At 37.3% G+C, this 18,611-nt stretch overlaps 4 protein-coding genes and 1 pseudogene across 4 annotated transcripts; 2 read left to right on the top strand and 3 right to left on the bottom strand.

The window, feature by feature from the left end:
* On the bottom strand, nucleotides 1–5,263 carry LOC108839616 (serine/threonine-protein kinase TOUSLED). Its single transcript, XM_018612370.2, has 16 exons — nucleotides 4,689–5,263; nucleotides 4,469–4,567; nucleotides 3,636–3,839; nucleotides 3,344–3,394; nucleotides 3,029–3,136; nucleotides 2,889–2,933; nucleotides 2,305–2,417; nucleotides 2,036–2,102; nucleotides 1,870–1,939; nucleotides 1,690–1,784; nucleotides 1,414–1,593; nucleotides 1,121–1,331; nucleotides 762–1,026; nucleotides 626–680; nucleotides 382–543; nucleotides 1–287 (listed from the first exon to the last, which is right to left on the bottom strand). Exons 1-16 carry the CDS (start codon nucleotides 4,923–4,925, stop codon nucleotides 192–194), a joined length of 2,058 nt encoding a protein of 685 aa, XP_018467872.1. The 5' UTR covers nucleotides 4,926–5,263; the 3' UTR covers nucleotides 1–191.
* Nucleotides 5,264–5,723: 460 nt separating this feature from the next.
* On the bottom strand, nucleotides 5,724–6,990 carry LOC108836939 (uncharacterized; annotated as a pseudogene).
* A 2,737-nt stretch (nucleotides 6,991–9,727) lies between these two features.
* On the top strand, nucleotides 9,728–12,407 carry LOC108842239 (eukaryotic translation initiation factor 2 subunit beta). The gene is made up of 10 exons (XM_018615095.2): nucleotides 9,728–9,885; nucleotides 10,154–10,209; nucleotides 10,306–10,414; nucleotides 10,502–10,563; nucleotides 10,649–10,703; nucleotides 10,788–10,894; nucleotides 11,036–11,181; nucleotides 11,296–11,438; nucleotides 11,539–11,624; nucleotides 12,099–12,407. Exons 2-10 carry the CDS (start codon nucleotides 10,162–10,164, stop codon nucleotides 12,168–12,170), a joined length of 828 nt encoding a protein of 275 aa, XP_018470597.2. The 5' UTR covers nucleotides 9,728–9,885; nucleotides 10,154–10,161; the 3' UTR covers nucleotides 12,171–12,407.
* A 724-nt stretch (nucleotides 12,408–13,131) lies between these two features.
* LOC108824853 (protein TIFY 3B-like) lies at nucleotides 13,132–15,009 on the bottom strand. Its single transcript, XM_018598230.2, has 5 exons — nucleotides 14,661–15,009; nucleotides 14,108–14,225; nucleotides 13,826–14,024; nucleotides 13,673–13,730; nucleotides 13,132–13,573 (listed from the first exon to the last, which is right to left on the bottom strand). Exons 1-5 carry the CDS (start codon nucleotides 14,867–14,869, stop codon nucleotides 13,477–13,479), a joined length of 681 nt encoding a protein of 226 aa, XP_018453732.1. The 5' UTR covers nucleotides 14,870–15,009; the 3' UTR covers nucleotides 13,132–13,476.
* A 158-nt stretch (nucleotides 15,010–15,167) lies between these two features.
* Nucleotides 15,168–18,357, top strand: LOC108842171 (T-complex protein 1 subunit beta). Its single transcript, XM_018615007.2, has 11 exons — nucleotides 15,168–15,323; nucleotides 15,418–15,474; nucleotides 15,568–15,633; nucleotides 15,720–15,831; nucleotides 15,928–16,056; nucleotides 16,145–16,216; nucleotides 16,364–16,479; nucleotides 16,705–16,781; nucleotides 17,032–17,517; nucleotides 17,602–17,917; nucleotides 17,996–18,357. The coding sequence occupies exons 1-11, from the start codon at nucleotides 15,318–15,320 to the stop codon at nucleotides 18,140–18,142; spliced, it is 1,584 nt and encodes a 527-aa protein (XP_018470509.2). The 5' UTR covers nucleotides 15,168–15,317; the 3' UTR covers nucleotides 18,143–18,357.
* The last annotated feature ends 254 nt before the right edge of the window (nucleotides 18,358–18,611 follow it).

Here is an 18,611-nt window from a genome sequence, read left to right as displayed (position 1 = left end):
TATACATAACATATTGCATAATCAACGGATAAATTCACCAGAAATTAATAAGGTTCACGGGGCCGGGAGACAAAAGATTTAAATAAACAAACAAAAACATTATAATCTATACAATTAGAAAAAAAAGGTAAAAAGGTTCTAGGACCTGGTCCTTTGGTATCCCCTGGTTTGTTTGTGAAGACTACGCACTCTCATTTCTTAGTGTAGGAGAGATATGGATCCTGTGCCAGTGTTAGAACATCAGGCCTATCTCCTTGGTTATATGTTAGACACCTTCGAATCAAATCCTGCAGAAAAAAAATGCAACAGTGAGTGACCATGGGGATACACTTTAATGACCATTTGGTTCTACTTTACTTAAGCCAGCTTTAAGACCAGTACCTTCGCTTCATTCGAGATGGAAGGTTTTGCTGGGAACTCAACCTTTTTGGCTTTAATGATTGTGTCTTCTCTTAGAATCCGTTCTTGGCTTTGGTCATGTCCAAACGGTCGCTTTCTAAATAGCATTTGGTAGAACAGAACACCAACCGACCATACATCAACCTGAATTTTAATCACACAATTTAGTACCATAACTTTTTTTTTTAACACATTCTGATTAAAACATCACTGACCAATCGCTAACCTTTGATGAGATCATAGGAGTTCTGCTAAGCTCAAAACACTCTGGGGGCAAGTACCTGAAATGCAGGATTTTCAACCATGTTAGCTTACGGCGTCAGGAACTAGAAGATATATACTCGAAACTAGATTTTGCTCACCAGTATGTTCCAGCTCCCTGTGAAGTAAGCTCCATTCCTTGAGTACCAGCATTGTCTTCCACTATCTTGCTAAGACCAAAATCAGTCACTTTTGCTACTCCAAACTCATCAAACAGAACATTCCCAGGCTTCAGATCATAGTGGATTATCTTCTGTGATCTTTTGTTCAGATATACAAGGCCTTGAACTATTTGTACAATGATAATCCTTGCTTCTTTCTCAGGAAGATTAGGCGTTGCCTTTAAAACCGCATCAAGGTCCTTTCCTGCATTAGAAATTAAAAAACATAAGAACGAGAACTCCTAAGCACAGACAAATCCTTCACTTCTTTACAACGTGATCAGAGAATTTTGGTTTACCACTACAATATTCCAGAACAGTGCAGAATGTGTCCAGGTCAATTCTAAATTTATCCCAAAGCCGGACAATGTGGTGATGCACAAGATCTTTGTGGATATCATATTCTCTCATGGCATGTCGGATGTAACTTTGCTTCTTTTCTTCACTCCACTGAGCATTTAAACCATGAAGCTTGCACGCTACATATCTATGACTCACCAAATCATATGCCTGCTCAAAAATCCATAACATCAGACTACTGCAAATATTTCGCACATGTAAAAAGAATGTGGTTATCTATCAATGTTCTGACCTTGTAGACTTCACTAAATCCGCCTTTACCAAGAAGATTTAGAAGAGCATATCGACTACTCAAAACTGGGAAATTGTTGAAACGAGAACCATCTTCATCTCGTATTCGCTTCATCTCCTTCATAAGCTGACCCTTCTCCAGTTCATACCTCTCCCTCTCACGCAAAACTACTTCCTCCTCCTGAAAGGTAAAATAAATATGGGTATGACTAGAAATCAGAAACCAATTGACGTAGAGAAAATGAGAAACTGAGATGATGCATAAGGAGGAACATACCCGCTTAATACTAGCAAGGCGAGACTTGTAAATCTCATCGGGGATAATATCTTCCTCATGTGCTCCTGATTCTGAATCAGTTCCATCACTCTTATCTACAAGCAAATGGAAAAACTCTGGGTCCTTAACATAATTGCAGATTGACTGACAAAGTAAGAACGATCTGGGAAACAAACATACCACCATTCTGTCGTTTCTTAAGGAACTTTCTCTGTCTCTCGATAACCTCCTTGGTTTCCAGCAATTGTCTCTTCTCGGTGCAAATTTTATAGAATAATTAAAAGAAGCACTGCAGGGATTGCTGATATTGTTTGATAAAATAATTTCTCTACACAGCTTAACTTACAAGTTGAGCATTCAGATCTTTCAACATTTGTCCGTCCTCCCACGTCTCAGCTATGATGGTTCCCGTCCTGAAATCATCAGAATAGTTACACAGCTGGTATTATGAACTTTTAAATCACAAATTCAAAAGTAAAAACCTCGTGACCTGCTATTCATGTTTTATTATACTTTCGAGTTAAATAAATTCTCAATACTTGTGTATTATCACAAATTCGAAGAAATATATATACAAAGACCATCAGAACTCATAAACGAATATAATATGCAGACCTGAGTACACCAACGCTGCCTAATCGCAAAGAATCATGTTTGACTTTTGTTCTTGCTTCTTGTCTCTCAGACTTGGAAACAGATATGAGGAGGTCAGATATTACTTTAGTTGTCTGCATCAAGAAAAAGAAAGGTTGTCCGCATGTTTTGTATTAGTATGTAGCGAGAGATAATTGACAGTTTCGTCACTCAGAATATTCCTAGAGATTCATGTCAAAAATTTCTGCCAGTTTAGGCACCAAGCTGACATAAATATACCGCATTTAACTATGAATCACTACAAGGCCAAGATGTTGGTCATTAAAAAAAAAAAAAAAGATGTTGGTCATTAACATTATATATCGATTCCAAATTCAAGTACCTAAATTTCGACCTCACCCTCAATAGATTAACTGCCTCTCGTTTCTACTTCTAACAGAGAAAAAATGTTTACTTATTCTAAGATTCTCTCAGACTCATTGACAAAACTAGAAGTAACTTTTGCCATACTAGGTCGGACATTTAGCAAAAGAGAATACGACGTCTTTTTTTTTTCGTCTTAATAATCCTTATTGGGTCATAAAAACAAGAAATTTTTTGCATACCTTTTGTTTCCCTTGTTGTTCCTGATCTTTTAACTCTTTAGCCTCCTGCATAGATCATGCTTAAGATTAGCAGGGAATAGGTATAGGCAAAAATTAGCATAACCATAACTGGCTAAATCGAAAAGGCATTCACACAATACATTCTCAAGCTTGCGTAAAAGATTCTGATACTCAGAAGAATCTTGTCGAGATTTGCACAATTCATCCTCCAGCAAAGTGATTTTTGCACGTAAAGATGACACATCCTCCTGATTTATAAACAAGGAAAAGAATTGTCAATAGAGAAAGATACATCAGTATGTTTCCATTGTTGAGTATAATCATATATATAACAATCACGTTCAATTATTCTACCAAACTTATATGATGCAGAGATGTCATAGATAATGAAACGATAACATATTCTCTTGCGCAGAAGATATTAAAGAATAAAAGAAATAATGGGAGAAACTTACATCCTGGACAGAGCATACACCATTCCTGAGTTGTCCTTCAGACTTAGAATCCTGAAGAATAGAAATGCAGAACTGTCATCAACAGAATGCATCTGGTTTCCAAGATCGAAGCATATCTAGATAAAGACTTTCTTCAACAAAGTGGAAATGGTCTTTAATCATTTCTTGCCTGCTTAACTTTTCGCGGATAGAACCTAAAACTAGTGCCCTAGTTTTGTCAATGAAACTAAGTCATATATCGATGATGAGAAGAGCGAATGCATGTAAGATGATATGAAGTAATAAGATTAACCTTTTGATCCAGTTGAGACTTTGCAGCTGATGCCGGTGCAGCCAAGAGGTGAGATTTCGTGACATCATTGTTAGTTTTAGAACCACGGCCTCTGCCAGTTGATGAAGCCCGACCTCGACCTTGTTTCTTCTTACTACCATCAAGGACCGTCTTGGTTTCAGCATCATTTTTCCTTCCATCATTCGCTGCTGCTGCCTCTTGGGGCTTTTTCAATTTCAGTATATTATATAATTAATCAAAAGGAAAAAGAAGAAGACAAAACATGAATCATATCAACTTGTTTCAATATCACCATAACCTTAGATAAGATTACACCCTTGGTTTAAAAAAGCGCTCGCTTTGGTCGCCATGGCGCAAAGCGAGGTCTTGCGATGTCCTCATCGACTTGACACCTCAAAGCAAGGCAACATACACAAAGCGCTCGCTTTGAGCGCTTTCTTAGTGACCTCTCTGGCAACCAAAGCGTTGCATTATCGAATTTGAGCTAAACCAAATTGGTTTGTGCACAATTAGGTCCTTTAACCGATCTAGGTTTGTGATTGAAGCTTTGGCATCATATAGAATCTATCTCCAAACCCTAATCTGACCTTCTAAGTAAGAGCTTTACAAGGTTTTACATAACCGTTTTTGATACTGGAACATTACGTATAGTAAAATGATAGTAGTTACTGTTATTGTCTTCATACACAAAGCGATCGCTTTGTGTCGCCATGGCGCAAGGCGAGAGGCGAGAACCTCATTGCCTTACCTCGCCATGCGCCATTTCAAACCAAGATTACACCAGATCTCTATGTTACTAAAACTATGAACACAACAGATCAAACCACCAGTACCTCAGGATGATCAACGAGAGTGGAGTTGTTGTTGTTGTTAAAGTCTTCAACTTTCTGACGCTTTTTGGTGTTAGCTCGGATGAGGAAATCTCCTGTGTTCTGAGACAGTACCAACAACGAGAATAAGAGACACAGTAAGAGGATAGTAATAAACATCAAATCTGAGTTGTTATTATTTATTTTACAAAGACCAAAAACAAACATCCGAATGGAGGGCTACCTCGTCGTCGGAATCACTGATAGAGACCTCCGACGATCCCGCAGGTGCAGAAGCCACGGCTTTAACCGCGGATGACCAGACGGAGAGCTGCTGCTGCTGCTGCTGAGGCAGTGGCTTGGCAGAGGAGGCGGTTTTGCCGGTGAGGCGAGCCTCGAGCTTAGCGATTTTATCGGGGAGAGAGTGATCGGACTGGTTGGAGGAATTGGAGGAGAAATGCATCACCATGTCGTCCGACATTGCCAACACTCGAGCAGGCTTAGCCACCAACAGATCAATCAGAGATGCCTAAATTCGAGAAAATTAGGGTTTGTTTTTTTTTTACCGAAGTGAAGGTTAGAATCTGGGTGTGAATAGGAAACCCATTAATGAGGGGTTTCTGCAATCCACGCGGAGGTGATTCACTTTAATAAGAAGGGGAACGAATAAAACGTAGAGAGGAAGATAGGATAGGAGTAAGGAATGGGGTGAAGATTAAAAATTGAGAGGAACCCTAAAAAAAAAGGAATTAGGAGGGAAAGAGGAATGTGTAGTCAACACAACACAAGACCCAAGCTCCGTTTAGCGCTTCCTCAACATTTTTGGTCCTTGTTTCAGATTTAGCCTGGATCGGGTTATTATTAATTTCAGAGAAAGTAATATCTAGTGTGATAGATTCTTTATACAGTATCAAGGTAAGTATAAATTTTTATTTTAGCTATGCAAGACCATCTCCAATGTACAGTATTTCATAATAGAGTTGGGTTTCTCTCCAATGTATTTTTCTATTTATTCCTCTAAAAAGGAATATTCTTAATAGATTCTTTTTTTTATTTTACATTTTACACCTCTAACTTATAAATGTTGAAAATTAATCTCTTTATTATAATTTTTGAATTTTTTTCATAAAATCAAAATATTATTTAAATGAAACATTTTATTACATAAAAACATTAAACAAAAATAATAAAACAAATACATATTATCTAACCATCATTATTACTATAGTTTTCCCATAAATGATCAATTAATGCATTGCGAAGGGAGAAATGAGCTTCTTTATCTTTGATTTTTTCTAAATCGACATAGAAACTCTTGGAATCGGTTATCTTCATCATCTGGTATTTTGACTTCTGGAGGTGGATCTTCTCTTCCAATTCCAATCGGTGCATCGAGATCACGTTCATCCTCAGTAATCATGTTATGTAAAATTATACATGTAGTCATTATATCATGTAGCACTTTCTTTTTCCAAAAACGTACCGGTCCTTTCACAATCGCAAAACGTGATTGTAAAACTCCGAATGCACGTTCTACATCTTTCCTACATGCTTCTTGTTGTGCTGCAAAATATTTTTTCTTCGGACTTAGTGGCTCATGAATAGTTTGCACTATGGTTGACCATTTCGGATATATACCATCGGCCAAATAATAACCCATATTATATTCTTTTCCTTGAATGACATAATGGACAGGAGGAGCAATACCTTGAGCGAGATTGGAGAAAATGTGAGAAGACTCCAACACATTAATATCATTATTAGTCCCTGGCAATCCAAAATATGCATGCCATATCCAAAGATCATAATCAGCCACAGCTTCAAGAATTATAGCAGGTGATCCACTACGACCGGCATATTGTCCAGCCCACGCAGTAGGACAATTTTTCCACCTCTAATGCATGCAATCTAAGCTACCAAGCATTCCCGGAAAGCCTCGTTTTTCACCAATGTAGAGAAGTCTGGAAACGTCATCAGGTGTTGGTGATGATCGTAGGTATTGGCCTGAGAATATCTCCACAATAGCTCGATGAGAATATCTCCACAATAGCTCGACAAAACCTTTTCATGCTTTCGATTGTGGTTGATTCACCAATCTTTATGTACTCATCTACGGCATCTGCAGGAAGACCGTATGCTAGCATCCGAAAAACAGCCGTTACTTTTTGAATAGATGACAATCCAAGTCTACCCATAGTATCCCTTCGTTGTGTGAAGTAGTTGTCATGACCTTCGACTTCATGAAGGATGCGGAGGAATAGAGAACGAGACATACAATACCTCCTCCGAAACAAAATATCATTGTATTTTGGAGTTTCCGAGAAATAGTCATTGAACAATATATCATGGACACTTTCTCGATCACGATGAATTGCCTGGTTTTCTTGTTGATTAAGAAGAAATTGTATAACCAAATTGTTATTAGAAATAGCAAGTTGCACTGCTTCTTCTTCATGGTCAAGATCGTTGACAAATTCCATATTTTCATCATCTGAAGAGGAGGAGGATGAATGCTGAAAATTTGGTAAAGTAAAATTGAAATTCATTTTTGTAGAGATTTTTGTAAGGTAAGCAAAATAATTTGTGTGTAGAAGTGTGAAGAATACAAGAGAATGATGGATCTATTTATAGAGATTTAGTTGTCTCACATGTCCCACTTCTCGAAGTGCTTGCCACAACGACAATGGTCTACTAACTTCATTAGATAAATTTCTATATTTCACGTCTGGGATATTATTAAAAAATTTGAACAATTTCAAGACGGTGTTGCCCGTGCCAAACGATTCTCTAATCCATGTGGTGTTGAGTACACATCTTTAGAATCAGATAATCTCAATCTTGATTCTCCAACTCAAGCATCACCAAAGTTATCTTCTTCTTCACTAAACTTAAATGATGAGAGTGAGAATATTAGTGGATCTCCCTCTTCACGACCACTTGGAGTAAAGAAATCCAAAATGAAGCGAAAAATTGTTGATCACACTACTTCGGTTATCAATAAGCTAGAAGGAGGAAATAACCAATTCAGGGAGCAACTAAAGAAGTCAAGTGAACAAAGACAGAAACACTTGGAGATTCAAAGACAAAATTATGCTTTGAAAGAGATGAAGGAAGAAAACGAAATTTTATTTTGTGATTTAAATTCCATAGAAGATCCAAATGTTCGTGAACATTTCCAAGCAGAGAAAGCACGGATTTTACAAAAGCGCAGTTATCAGCAACAAGATCAACAAACTCCTCCTCCATCAACATCATTTGGACAATATTTTAATAATTTTTATGGATCCGAAAGTAATTTACCAGAGTATTAAGTTGTTTTAATATGTTGTATTGATTAATATTTAAATAAAAATCTTGAATTTTGTATAAAATAATAATATTTATAATTTATTTTAATTATAATTATAGTTATAAAATTTAAGAATCAGTACGTAAACAAAAATATGTGTTTTATATGTAAAAATTGTATTTTTTTATAAACAAGTATTTTAGTTACAATCATAAAAATTAGAGGACTACTTTGTAAATAAAAAAGTTTGCCCCTAAATATAGAGGAAAAAATAGCAAATATCTATTTTAGGGAAGAAATAGAGGTGGGTTGGAGTAGATTTTACTCTATTATAGTATTTAGAGGCAGATATAGAGAAGGGTTGGAGATGCTGTAATATGTATATACTAGGGTCGGTCCGCCCTACGGGCGGGATGTGAACTATAAAATAATTTCAACGACTAATATACAAATTAAAAACATTAAGATCTGGATACTGAAATTTTAAGCATGTATATCCGGATCCGGACCAGTTATATATTTTTTAAATATTTAAACATAATTATATCTATATATGTATACTATAAATATTTAGTTTAAAATGTCTATTTTTATTTTGTTTAACATTTAATATATACTTATTTTAATGTGATGTGTTCTAATTTTTATTTGATGTATATGTTGTGAGACCATACTATTATAATTATTATTTATATTTTTTGTTGTGGGTTTTTAGTTTGATGAAAACATAATTTTATTACAATTGACCAATTTTCCTATACAGTATAGTTTTATTTTAGAAATGAGAATATCCAATATGTTTTATTTGTTTATTTATATTTGATCTAACTTGTATTGTCAATGTTTTTCCCTTTTATATCATCTATATCATTCACAATGTGTAATTATAAAGATTTGTACATCATATAAGTTTTTTTATTCTACTTCATCTATTCCTATTCTTAGAAGAAATAAGATTAATCTTCTATGTCATTTGATTGGATTTTGTAAGTTATTCTATAACAGTGATTTATATTTATATTAAAGTTTATTAATATTTTTAAAAGCATTAATACATATAGAACTTATAGAAATTTCATTTGTGAAAACATAGTTAAAATATAATATATATTTTTAAATTACTTTTGTTTGTATTTATAATCATACATTTGCAAGTTAAACTATAACCATAAAATAAATAATTATATTCCACGAATGGATTATGAGCCTCACAAAATTTGGAGTATTTTAAAGCTGGAAAAGAAAAAGAAAAATTGGAGTATCTTATATATTTGATAATATATCCAAGGTTTGAGAATACCCATAAGCGTATGGACATTGTATAGTCAGAAAGCTTGAAGTTGTGGTTGCTCCGGGTAATGCCAGTGGTCGCTGGCCTCACCTGCTCGCCGACGAATAGCTTGCTAACCCCACAAGACGCTGCCTTTTTCAGAGAGATGAAGAGATCGCGATCTCCGAAAGATTATAGATTTTGCCGGAAACGACGCATCGAAGGTTTATATATATAAGGATCTAGCAGACGAAGAGCGCATATAAGGATCTAGCAGACGAAGAGCGCAATAGGTTGATTCGTAGTGGGATGGAGAATAAAGATGATTTAAGATTAAACCACAAACACCGTTACAGAATTTAGAAAGTCTCAGCGCCAAATGAAAACAGACGAAGAACACGAAGGAGAACATCTGTTTAGGGATTCCGTAGAACAGTGTCGATGGGCCTAGTGCCGAAGAGCATTTCATTTGCGCTGGACGAAGCCCACTGCGAAGCCCATTTCGAGAGAACAAAGTTTAAGTGATACGGTGCGTATCTGATGTGTCAACTCGTGAGACTTCTAATTTCTGACGTGGACGCTGATGTGTCAGCAGGAGAGATTCAACTCTCTTTTATATATATAGATATTTAGCCCTATTAATATTTTTATTATTGATAAATTTATAAATGCTATATTGACCAGAATAAAATAAAATTTCAAAAATTACACTAAAGTGCGAACCCTCTGAACAAAAGGGAGTCTCTTTCTCTTAACCGAGGAAACCCTTACAAATTTTACAATTATCAGACTTGTCTTTTTTATTCATCTGCGCCGCCTTCTCTCCCTCTCTCAGATTGATTCCTCCCAAAATCAACCCTTCTCCCCCGAAGTTAATTTCAGGTTAGTTTTCGTCCGAATTATTTTCTTCTTCTCAAAGAAAATCGTGTTCCGACAGCAGTTGAGTGAAGAGATTAGGACCTAGATTTTGTCGTGTGTGTATGAATAATCGCATTGATTCTTTTTTCGAAATCGAAATTTGTTATATTTTCTTCTTTTGATGATGGAATCTTATGAAAGATTGATTTTTTTTGTAGAAACCCTAACCTCCGTGGTGTCAGATGCTTTTACGTTATTGATTTTTATTAGCTTTGTTTATTATCTTTCTCAGTAGCAATCATGGCTGACGAGAATAATGAGTTGAAGGAGGTCAAGGACGAGCAAGAAGTAAGTTACTTCCTTTCGTATCTTAAAGTTTTGTTTTTTTTTCCTTTCTTTCTTTTGCTTAATAAATCATATGATTATGTGGATTCTCCCCCTTAGCTCGCACCCTTTGACCCAACCAAGAAGAAGAAGAAGAAGAAAGTTGTCCTTCAAGATCCCATCGAGGAACCTACTGAGTCACCGGCCGAGCCATCTGATTCATTGCCTGGTATCCTCAACTCTCTACCTGCCTACTTTAACAAATATGTTCCTCTTTATCCGTTTCTTTCTCTGATTTTTTATTATTTTCCTGAAGCTAATGATGGTGGCCTTGACGGTCCATCTTTCGGAACCAAGAAGAAAAAGAAGAAGAAGCCTGTCAGTGTTTTTTTCTTATTCTTTGAACTTGTGTTTTTGATGATTCATTTCATCTGACTCACGTTCTTGTTTTGATGGTTGTTAGGTTGAATCAAGCTCATTGGATGAAGAAACTGCTGATGCTCCAGAAGATTTGGAGGGTACTTTTTAAATTCCTTTTCTTTTGGTAATTAACTGTTTCTAGCGACAGAAATTTGAAGCTCACCAGGGATAATATATTGCAGAGCATCCCAATGAAGAGGAAGATGCAGAAGGAATTGATTTGCAGCAGCAGCAGCAGCAGCAACGTTATCCCTGGGAGGGAAGTGATAGGGATTACATATATGACGAGGTCAGTCTTCTTTAGCTGTTTTGTCGATGTTCTTTGGTTCTTCTTAAACTGCTTTTGGAGGATTCTTTCTTTAAGTCAATGTATCATTCTCAATAATCTCCCCCTGCTTGGTTTTTGATGATGTGGGTCTAATGTTTGCAGCTTCTTGGTAGAGTCTTTAACATTCTCCGTGAAAACAATCCGGAGCTTGCTGGAGATAGGCGTCGTACTGTTATGAGGCCTCCCCAAGTTCTTCGTGAAGGGACAAAGAAGACAGTGTTTGTCAACTTTATGGACCTTTGCAAGACGTACGAACAAACCTCTCTTACCCTCCTCTTCAAACTTGTTAGATTTACCATATGTACCAATACCTAGTGATTTTGTTGATTGCTGTATGGCATTTTTTTGAATAAATATTTCAGGATGCATCGTCAACCAGACCATGTGATGAATTTCTTGCTTGCTGAGTTGGGAACAAGTGGTTCGCTTGATGGGCAGCAAAGATTGGTTGTCAAGGGAAGATTTGCACCCAAGAATTTTGAGGGGATTTTGCGTCGTTATGTCAGTAAGTAACTATCTCTTTATTTTTGTAATTCGTATTGCTAAAAACGAATATCAATCTGGAGTTGTTAATGTGATCCCTTACTTGCTTGTGTTATTGGCAGCTGAGTACGTCATTTGCCTTGGTTGCAAGAGCCCGGACACAATTCTCTCAAAGGAGAATCGTCTCTTCTTTCTCAGATGCGAGAAGGTACAATTTTATTTATTTGGTTCTTAACCTGACTTACATGCTTTTCTTTTTCTTTTTTTGCGCAACTAAGTAAATACAATCTCGTCTTGCGGGATTGAAAAACTTAAGAGAAGCTTGTATATGTCATTTTCTTCCCCTTATGCTTAGCACATATCAAAAACCTGTGGCGTATTAGTTCTCTTCATAGTACTCGTAGATACCCCCACCCACACAGGTACACACATTGTTTAAGTGTTGTGTCGTGTAAATGATCTACCGAAAGAACTTATCTTGGATAAACTCATCAGGAGGCATAGTTATATAGTAGTGAACCGTATTTCTCTCATGTAATTGAAGAGTCATGTAACATGTGATTGGCGATGATGTTAGTAGAGTTGCATACACTGCCTCATCAAGTTATCTTTTTTTAGCTATGATCAACTCTTTAAGTTTTTGTTTGCAAAAATACATGATGGAACGGAACTTGTTTTGCAGTGTGGATCTGGACGATCTGTGGCGCAGATCAAAGCTGGTTTTGTTGCTCGTGTTGGTCGCAGAAAGACTTGATGAATTGGACGGTGAACTGAGTGGTCTTTTTGTTTTGGGATACTACAGAGCTTGTTATGCAGTTGAAATACTTTTGTTGTTTTTTTTGTTATTGTTTCTGAATGTGAGCAATAATCTGGAGACAAGATTTCACATCAAATATGATCAGAACCTTCTACTTTGTTAGATTCATGTGGGTCACTAAAATCCATGGAGTGGCTTTTTTACTTTCAGTCAATTCTCTCTTGCTAAAGCTTAGTCATGTTCTGTTCACGTCTAAAAGTACGTCTGATTAGAACAAAAAAAGAATCTGTACACACCAACATTTCTTGGCCTGAGCTTGAAATCTTGCATTGCTCACAAGGCTATCTCCGCGAGGCACATCTCACGGTTAAACGTGAGTTGCCACAGCCTCAGTGGCTTGTACAGCAGAAACTCATGTCGCTGATGGTGTGCTCATGTAGAAAACGTACGTTCTTAGGGAAACTGCTAACTTTTGATGCAAGAACTCCTCAGTGGTCTTGACAGCAGTTGTTGTATTTGATCACACCTTGCTCATGGAACGAGATTTTTCCATTCTTCCCCTATAGATGAAGATCAATACAATTTTTGTTCCAATATGTCTAGCAAAGTGTTTAACTCAGTTTCTAATATGATATTGGAAGTGTCTTCTGCTATGCAGATACTAGAATCTCTATTCATAGTTTCATCCTCGTTGCCTAAAGTTTGGCTCGGTAAAAACCAAAAACACAATCTTTATTCGTAGTTTTAGTTAGTAGCACTCTTATTCTATAGCTTACGATTAAACAAGAACAAAAAGCTCATAACAATCAAACTGGTGTGGCAGGACGAGCACAACTCTTGTCCATGAATAACCAACAGATGATCAGAAATATGAAACCTACAAAGACGCTGAAGAAGAGTGGAAAGGCGCAGAGAATGCTGTCCACGGAGGTGATATATGCATGTAACAGACTCGGTGTAAGAAAAGCTTATTATAGCAATACCACAGACTTCCTTAAATCTTACACAAACACATTGTATCTGAAAGAGATAACAAGTTCAAGAACATATAACATCAAAGAGTTATTAGTTAAGAGATAAGACTCTCTAGGACACTGTTTTCAGAACCACAATAGTTTTTGTCTTCAGTATACAATAATACTTTCTTCTTCATCCTTGGAGAAGATGTAAAATGATAGAACATGTCGGGCCATGCAAACAAATCTTCGGTTTTGTCTAAACACTAGCATACTACACACAGGAGCACATATGATACATTATCATAAACGTTTCACTTATTGTAGCCTTGAAGGTTGATCTTCTGCTAAGCAATGGGATACTCTTCCTTAATAGAGGCAGTATCCTTTGGGACATCTGTCTTCTTGACGTCTGAAGCAGGGTAAGGGTTTTTGTTGACCAATCTTGCATATAAATAATTAGATTTAATGTCAAGGTAAAATCTATGATAAAAGTCTGTCTTCACAAGTCTCTACTCAAGTCTATAAGCAACTTTTTTATACCTGTCCCTTCTCTTCTCGAGGAATCTTTGAAGTGAATTCCTCCTTGCAATTGGTAGATCTGAATACGAAAAAACAGATGAGCAGAAAACTAATATCCATTTTTTCAATGTTGAAGAATCACTGTAACCATTTTGAAACCGTATATATACTTACCCGCCGCAGATCTGCAAAATGGAATTGAGAATGACGGTGCAGCTGGTGAAGCTCCAGTAGAGGTACTTGAGAAAGAAGGAGCTCTGTTCAGTGCTGAAGAAGCGACAGGTTTCACGCTTGTAGAGTTCTTTGTCTCAATGGATTTAGCAGCAGCAGTAGCAGCAGCAGTAGCAGCAGCAATACGGATGATTTCTTGAATCTGTGTAAGAAACAATTCACAGTGATGAGAAGAGGAAGTTTACAGACAAAACAATAAAGCGGAATGTGGTCTAAGAGATCAACCTTTTCCGCTGGGATTCCATCGAAGACGCAAACTTTCCCACCAAAGAAGATAGTAAGTTGATTTGGAAGAAGGATGGTTGAAGGATCTGGCAAATCAGAGGAAGGAGCGTCCGTGGACCTTCAATAGAAAGAAAAAAGGCCAATTAAAAACTTGTTACTTCACTATAAAGATGGGACACTTGATGCAACTCTCCACATACTTACTAGACAGCTTATATATTAGGAGGATTATAATGAATCCAGTGGCTCCTCTATCATGTTCAAAATAACACTTATAATTTTTTTGGATCAAAATAAAACTTATAATAAATCACATTTACAAAACAAATAAATTGAAGCACATTTTTTTCCACCAGCCAACAACAAACTGACTGATTGTGACTTCCCCTAAATAGCAACTAAAATCCTAAACCTTCTATATATATACATAACCAAATATAAACAAATGGATAGGCTGTACCATGAACTTTAACTCGATTTCCAGAATTAGACATCAAAGGGAGAGTTGGATGAAAAGATGCGAAATCAACAACAATTTCACGCATAGTCATACCTAGCTTCATGTATCGGTTTCTCAGCTGAGAATCCACCTTCTCCGGCGACAGATCCGGCGATGGTTCCGTGCAAGGTGCCGTTACCGGCGATCTCAACCCGGAGATGCTCCTCGCCGCCGTCACCGTCGACAACACCACATCCCAGGATATTTCCGCATTTGCCTTCGACGAGAGCGCGTGACTCATCTTCCACCTTAACCATGGTCATTTTTGTCGGATTCTCGCCTGCTTTGTTCGCTTTCGTTCGTATTAACGTTGTTCTGACTGGGAACCTCCAAGATTATTATCCTCTCTTCTGAACCTATAATTATTCAGACAAGTTGCGATCTTATTATTTTGTTGTCTGACTTGGACGTTATTCAGACAATAAAGTATTGTTGTACATTGTAATTCACAACGTGCGCGAATTCCATACGATATCGTTTTTAGGCGTTATTTGATCCATTGGGCTCAGAAACTATTACTGGGCTCAGTCTTGTATTGTTGACCCAATTTCTTAAAAATGAGAGAGGGTAGTTGTGTCTTTTAGCCTTTTTCTTTTAGGGTTCGAAGATCCTCTGCATTTCTTACTCTTCAGAGCAAGCAGGCACACTAGGTTCCTTTGTCACTAAGATCTCCAAAACCGAGAATCCCTCCGTCGTCTTCTGATCTTATCAATGCCGGTATGCTTCTCCCTCTTCTCCTTCGTTTATTTTGCTTTCCCGGTGCTCTTCAAGCAGCAAATTAACTAACCATAGCTACTCGTATTGTCTATAGATCGATAAGATCTTCAAAGATGATGCTAACGAAGAGAAAGGAGAACGTGCGAGGATGGTGAGCTTCTTCTTTTTTGATCCTTTTGTCTAAGGATTTATGGTTTTACAGATTAACTAATTTGAATTTTTTTTTTTTAAATAAATCTTTTAGGCATCGTTTATCGGTGCAATGGCTGTTGCTGACCTCGTCAAGTCCACCTTAGGCCCAAAGGGAATGGTACACTTCTGAAATCTCCAAACTCTGCTGTAAACTTCAGTTTATTGAATTTGGTTTGCTGAATCATTTTATATTGGGTTGTGTAGGATAAGATCTTGCAATCTACTGGTAGAGGTCATTCCGTCACTGTGACTAACGATGGTGCTACTATTCTCAAGTCACTTCACATTGACAACCCTGCTGCTAAAGTTCTTGTTGGTATACATACATACATACATACATACATTATTCTTGTACCTTCTTTTTTTTTTTTTCCTTTGGCTCTCTTTCTCACTTAATTGTTGCTTTTTTCAGATATATCGAAAGTTCAAGATGATGAGGTTGGTGATGGGACTACTTCTGTTGTTGTCTTGGCTGGTGAGCTTCTCAGGGAAGCTGAAAAGCTTGTTACTTCTAAGATCCACCCCATGACGATTATAGCAGGTAAGGTTTTTTTAGCCACGTTGTATCAGCTTCTTTCCGTTATGGCAATGTTGTTTGATTTTTTCTTTATTTTTTTCTGGTTTCTTAGGTTACAGAATGGCTGCAGAATGTGCTCGCGAAGCTCTACTGAAAAGAGTTATTGATAATAAGGAGAATGCAGGTAATTCATTGTATAAGTTGACGTTCTCTTGTTTGGTTGTGTGATTTTCTCAAGTGTTGAGTTCAAGCAATGCTTTTATTTATGCTTAACTTTGGGAACCACCAGTACACACTGTTTTTTTACTGTATTGTGTGTGTGAAAATGCAGAGAAGTTTAGATCAGATTTGATGAAGATTGCGATGACTACGTTGTGCTCCAAGATTCTCTCGCAAGACAAGGAACACTTTGCAGAAATGGCCGTGGATGCTGTGTTCAGGCTAAAGGTTCCTTCTCTGCCTCTTTTTGAAACTCAGTTTGCAATATGTTCCTTCTTACTCTTTCTTTGGAATTTTCATGTGTTACTTGATGCAAGAACATGCTTTTTTGACAAAAATATGAAAATAGGCTGCTTTCGTTTTACTATAAATATCTTTCATTGAGGCGTTTGGTTTCGTTCTGGAGTGTTATATAATCTTGTATCTGACATTCTGGTCGTGTCTTTCAAATAGGGAAGCACAAACTTGGAAGCCATTCAGATTATCAAAAAACCTGGAGGGTCTCTTCGGGATTCATTTTTGGATGAAGGGTAAGTTACCACTTATGCCTTATTTGCACCTGTTAAAAATCTTTTCTGTGTACTATTGATCTCTATTTAGTATTCATTCGTTTATGGTAAGTATGTCGTGTTTCTGTTTTTTTCCTTTACAGTGCTTGTGCACCTTAAATTTGAAGTACACTTTAGAATGATGATAGGCATCTCGTTATGTTACGTTCCTCCTTTTGTGCATCCCAGTAATTTAGTCTTCTGACATCCTAACTTAATTGTATACCTTCAGATTTATTCTTGACAAGAAAATCGGAATTGGGCAGCCAAAGCGCATAGAGAACGCAAAGATCTTGGTAGCAAATACAGCAATGGATACTGATAAAGTGAAAATTTATGGTGCCCGTGTCCGTGTGGATTCGATGAGCAAGGTTGCTGAGATCGAAGGGGCTGAAAAGGAAAAGATGAAAGACAAGGTGAAGAAGATCCTGGCCCACGGTATCAACTGCTTTGTTAACAGGCAGTTGATCTACAATTTTCCCGAGGAACTCTTTGCAGATGCTGGTGTACTTGCTATTGAGCATGCCGATTTTGAGGGAATAGAGCGTCTTGGATTGGTTACAGGTGGTGAAATCGCTTCAACCTTTGACAACCCTGAGTCTGTCAAGCTTGGGCATTGTAAGCTCATCGAAGAAATCATGATTGGTGAAGACAAGTTGATCCATTTCTCTGGTGTTGCGATGGGCCAGGCTTGTTCAATCGTCCTACGTGGTGCTAGGTATCCATTTTTTTCGCTAATCTTATTATTTATTGACTAATGTTATCTCTTAATGACAATTGTGGTTACTATTGTTTTTTGCAGTCACCATGTTCTTGATGAGGCTGAAAGATCACTACATGATGCGTTATGTGTACTCTCCCAAACGGTGAATGACAGTAGGGTGTTACTCGGAGGTGGATGGCCAGAGATGGTAATGGCGAAGGAAGTAGATGAGCTTGCAAGGAAAACCGCTGGCAAAAAATCACATGCCATTGAAGCTTTCTCACGGGCTCTTGTGGCTATACCGACGACAATCGCTGACAATGCTGGTTTAGACAGTGCCGAATTAGTCGCTCAGCTACGTGCGGAGCACCATAACGAAGGGTGTAATGCTGGGATCGATGTTATCTCTGGAGCTGTAAGTAAACTTCAATATACAAAAATCTAGAGTCGGGCATCTTGAAATGTGATGATATTAACGTTGATTCTGTTACAGGTAGGAGACATGGAGGAGAGAGGAATCTATGAAGCATTCAAAGTGAAGCAAGCGGTTCTGCTTTCTGCAACAGAAGCAGCTGAGATGATACTGCGAGTGGATGAGATCATTACATGTGCTCCTAGGAGGAGAGAAGATAGGATGTGATGACATTACACTATCACATTACACTATCACAAACCTCCTTCAATGCAGTAGGTTGTATTTTTGATTTGGACCAGAAAACAGCTTTATATGTTTAATGTTTTGCTCCTTGAACTTGTCTCCTTTGTTTGGTTCTTTTTCGAATATGGTTTTGACTTTGGTTTGAGAGGTTTTGATGAAATGCAAGGAGTCGCCTGCATCCGACACAATCTGATTTAGGTGCTGTTCGTTTGCTCATCTAGGTGATCCATCTGGGTGAAGATGCAAGTTGATGTTCGTTTTGTACATTAAAATGCTACATCTAGATGGATCACCCAACTGCATTTATGAAAACTCAGCTCAAATTCTCATCCAAATGAGGGTGAGTCTTAACGGAGCATCTGGGTGAAGGTGAGTCTTCACCAAAAATTCCCGCCAAAACCGAAAAATGCAATTTTCTATCAAAATCGAAAAACACAATTTTTTGTCAAAA

The sequence above is a fragment of the Raphanus sativus genome, chromosome 2 (assembly GCF_000801105.2).
Source record: "Raphanus sativus cultivar WK10039 chromosome 2, ASM80110v3, whole genome shotgun sequence".
Classification (NCBI taxonomy): Eukaryota; Viridiplantae; Streptophyta; class Magnoliopsida; order Brassicales; family Brassicaceae; genus Raphanus; species Raphanus sativus.
Note: the sequence above shows the minus strand (reverse complement) of the source record. Positions and strands in the feature narration are given on the sequence as shown.

Bases quoted from the DNA above. Each gene is read 5' to 3' on its own strand.
- LOC108842171 (XM_018615007.2), top strand. The intron at 17,518-17,601 runs GTATCCATTTTT...TGTTTTTTGCAG, and splicing joins ATCGTCCTACGTGGTGCTAG to TCACCATGTTCTTGATGAGG. The intron at 17,918-17,995 runs GTAAGTAAACTT...ATTCTGTTACAG, and splicing joins TCGATGTTATCTCTGGAGCT to GTAGGAGACATGGAGGAGAG.
- LOC108839616 (XM_018612370.2), bottom strand. From the start codon at position 4,925: ATGTCGGACGACATGGTGATGCATTTCTCCTCCAATTCCTCCAACCAG. The intron at 3,395-3,635 runs GTTAATCTTATT...TCTATTCTTCAG, and splicing joins AGTCTCAACTGGATCAAAAG to GATTCTAAGTCTGAAGGACA. The intron at 1,785-1,869 runs GTATGTTTGTTT...ATTTGCTTGTAG, and splicing joins TAAGAAACGACAGAATGGTG to ATAAGAGTGATGGAACTGAT.
- LOC108824853 (XM_018598230.2), bottom strand. From the start codon at position 14,869: ATGACCATGGTTAAGGTGGAAGATGAGTCACGCGCTCTCGTCGAAGGC. The intron at 13,731-13,825 runs GTAAGTATATAT...TTTCGTATTCAG, and splicing joins ATTTTGCAGATCTGCGGCGG to ATCTACCAATTGCAAGGAGG. The intron at 13,574-13,672 runs GTATAAAAAAGT...TTTATATGCAAG, and splicing joins CTCGAGAAGAGAAGGGACAG to ATTGGTCAACAAAAACCCTT.
- LOC108842239 (XM_018615095.2), top strand. From the start codon at position 10,162: ATGGCTGACGAGAATAATGAGTTGAAGGAGGTCAAGGACGAGCAAGAA. The intron at 10,564-10,648 runs GTCAGTGTTTTT...GATGGTTGTTAG, and splicing joins AGAAAAAGAAGAAGAAGCCT to GTTGAATCAAGCTCATTGGA. The intron at 11,439-11,538 runs GTAAGTAACTAT...TGTTATTGGCAG, and splicing joins GATTTTGCGTCGTTATGTCA to CTGAGTACGTCATTTGCCTT.